General features: G+C 41.5%; 1 protein-coding gene across 1 annotated transcript in view; it reads left to right on the forward strand.

Annotated features, from left to right (window-relative positions):
- The window catches only part of MEGF11 (multiple EGF like domains 11), a 255,687-nt gene that overhangs the window by 229,054 nt on the left and 23,558 nt on the right, over positions 1-3,075 (forward strand). Inside the window, exons 21-22 of the mRNA XM_017737045.1 lie at positions 1,102-1,230; positions 1,371-1,604. Of these exons, the coding sequence (XP_017592534.1) occupies positions 1,102-1,230; positions 1,371-1,604 (363 nt within the window). The remainder of the gene's footprint in view (positions 1-1,101; positions 1,231-1,370; positions 1,605-3,075) is intronic.

The raw sequence follows: 3,075 nt of genomic DNA on the forward strand, positions 1-3,075 counted from the left end.
GGCATCATTTCTGTGGTGCAGTCCCAAAATTTAGGCCTTATTTATCTTAAGTAGGCTGCAGGCTAATATAAGAATGAGCATTAATTGTAATAATTTTGGTTTTTTCTTTGTTTGAGTACCAAGAGATTAAAGAAAGAGATAGAATTTTAACACAGGCTGCAAATCAAAAAACAGATACTGGCTATGGTTCTCTACTTAATATTAAATTTTGGCTCCCAGAAGCTACTTTGAGACTGACATTGGGGACGTGTTGTCATGCAATGAAAAACATTTGCACTGACACACAAGGAGTCACATCTTGAACAATATATTCCACAGGATCATAGCAAGTGTGCATGTTTTCAGTAATGCAGCTTCTCCATGGAAATAAGTGGGATGTGACAGACATTGTTTGTTTCAATTTGTTATTGAATAGTGCTTCCAGAAGTACAGTAAGCTGCCTACAGATTTATTGTAATAGCCCATCATGGTAATTGTATGAATAAATTTCTCAGCTGGACATTCAGTCATTTTGTCTTTGATAGAGACACAAAGACAGGATAGAAATTCCTGCTCTGTTAAGAACCTGACATGGAAGCAGAGCAAATCAAACCATTCAGATGCTCAGTTCTGAAATTCCACCTGCAGTGTTCTGTTCACCTCCTGGCACTAGTAGGGATGAGTAGGAAAGCATGTGGCATTTGTTTGGTAAAAGCCATTGAGTTCATATAAAGGTTCATTAAAACTTTTCTTTGCAATTCCCCCCATGAAAAAAAAACAGGTGGGTTGGTGAAAAATGCTGAGCTCTGTTGTCTACAGCTTCTGAGCTCAAGCTCTGTTAAACTCTGAACATTTGTAATATATATAAAGTCTTCTAAAGCCTTTGTCCCTATCACTGATTTCATTGTATGAATTTTCCAGAAAATTACAGCTTAATAAGTAATAAACTGTACATGGAATACATTTAGCTTCTGCTTTCAAATAATAATAATTTCACATTAGGGTTTTATCCTAGAGATCCTAAAACCAGGGAGACTTCTCTACTGAATTTCCCATGGCAAGTGTTGTGCCCATTCCTGAAAACAGTAGAATTCTTTCCAGTGTTTTTCTTTGGCTCCCCAGAGTGCTCTCCAGGAACATTTGGTTATGGTTGCAAACAACTGTGTGAGTGCATGAACAATGCAACGTGTGACCATGTCACAGGTACTTGCTACTGCAGTCCAGGCTTCAAAGGAATCCGATGTGATCAAGGTACAGTGGATTCTAACTATAAAATCCCTCTCTCCCTCTCTCTCTCCCCTCTCCAATGATCTATTTGCCTTAAAAAAACAGTGTTTCAAAAATGAAATGCACGATTCAATTTACAGTGTGTTATGAATTACTTTTAACAGCGGCTCTTATGATGGAAGAATTAAACCCCTATACTAAAATTAGTCCTGCTCTTGGATCAGAGAGGCACTCAGTGGGAGCAATCATTGGAATTATTATTCTCCTTCTAATTATTATGGTCTTGCTGGCACTCTTTGTGTGGTATCGACGGAAACAGAAGGAGAAGGGCCATGACATGCCAAGTGTATCTTACACTCCAGCCATGAGGATGACTAATACAGATTACTCACTTTCTGGTAAGGGTCTTTTTATGTTAATCAAATCCGGACTGATATTCCTGTCTGTTGGGGAAATACAAGTTTCTGTGATGTGTAACGTGTATTATCGAGCCTCAAAAATAATGACACTTCCATTCTTCCCCAGAATACCGTGATCTTTAAACACATAAATGGGACAGGAAAGCAAATATAAAACTGATTTAAGCTGCTTTCTGTGTGGAAGTTGATATGGGATATACCTAGGCAGGAAATATGTTGCATGGAATTTTGAGTCATGTGCATTCCTGTTGCGGTGCAGAGATGTTTTCCCTTTGTGAAATCTTGGGAAGCCTTTATTTGTTTGAGGAATGGGACTGACTGGGTCAGTCATAAGGTTTTGGTTTTGTTTGTGTTGCAGTTTGTGATTTGAGGTGTCTATTTGTTGTCACTCTCTCCTGTGTGCGGACCAGTCCTTGTCATGTAGACAGCTGGTGGGAATCATCTTCCCAGGAACTGAGGAAAGCAGGACAGAGGAAGAAGAAGGGTCTTTAGCATCAAAGCATTATTTTCTGTCTATCCTCTGCTACTGCTGTGGAGGACGGCTTTTCTTGACAGATTGGCTAAATTTTGGAGGATGTGATCTCCTTTTCAACGCTGTCATTCCTATTCATTCCTCTTTGGCCAATATCAGGGATGATGCCAGGCAGGAGATGGCTTTAATTCCTTCTGCTTTCCCCGCTGTCTCTAGCGGGGATCTTCTCAGGGTTTGCTGCCCTCTGACTTCTCTTCCCATTAAATGGCTGAAACTCCAAGTCCAAGTAAATACAAACCTGTGGGACTGGCAGAGGTTGACCCAGCAGCTCTGCTTCCCCGGGCCCACAGTGCCTTTTTCTTTTTGCTTTCTACTCTAAATGCACAAGGCCCCTGGCTTCTCTGCTGTGTCAGGGGGACATGGCTGGAAGCTTTTTATGGACTCCCCTGCCAAGGATGTGCCTGGAGGGAGCCTCTCCCATTAAGCCAATGATAGTAATGCCTGGCTACACCTAGAATTTAATCACGGAGCTTCTCATGGCATGGTGACTTCAGTCCTTGTATTGGGGACGTTTTCCTGCCATGGTGTGTCCCACATCAGGGGCTCTCTGCTGAACACCATTGACTGAATTCGTATTTAGACCACTCAGTAGAGCATTCCTTCTTCTGATAGCTACAAACGGGGGGGGGGGAATTATCACAGATCTCCCCTCATTCCTTCTTATTTTTAATTTTAGCTTTGCTGGCTCTTGCTTAAGCTGCCTATTTGGGTAAGAAATACATGTTCTTCACTTTTGTCTCAGGTGCAGCCACCTTTCCCAGAGCTTGTGATGCCATATGATACTTAAGCATGTGAGGAACAAAAGTATTTTGGAGATGGCTGAATTCCTGGATACATGCTAAATAGCTGAGGGATCACATCCCTCATCTGCACCAAACCTGGGATCTCTTTTGGTACCTGGGCTGGGATTTTAATTCT

This window comes from Corvus brachyrhynchos, unplaced genomic scaffold (assembly GCF_000691975.1).
Source record: "Corvus brachyrhynchos isolate BGI_N302 unplaced genomic scaffold, ASM69197v1 scaffold200, whole genome shotgun sequence".
NCBI classification, from domain to species: Eukaryota; Metazoa; Chordata; class Aves; order Passeriformes; family Corvidae; genus Corvus; species Corvus brachyrhynchos.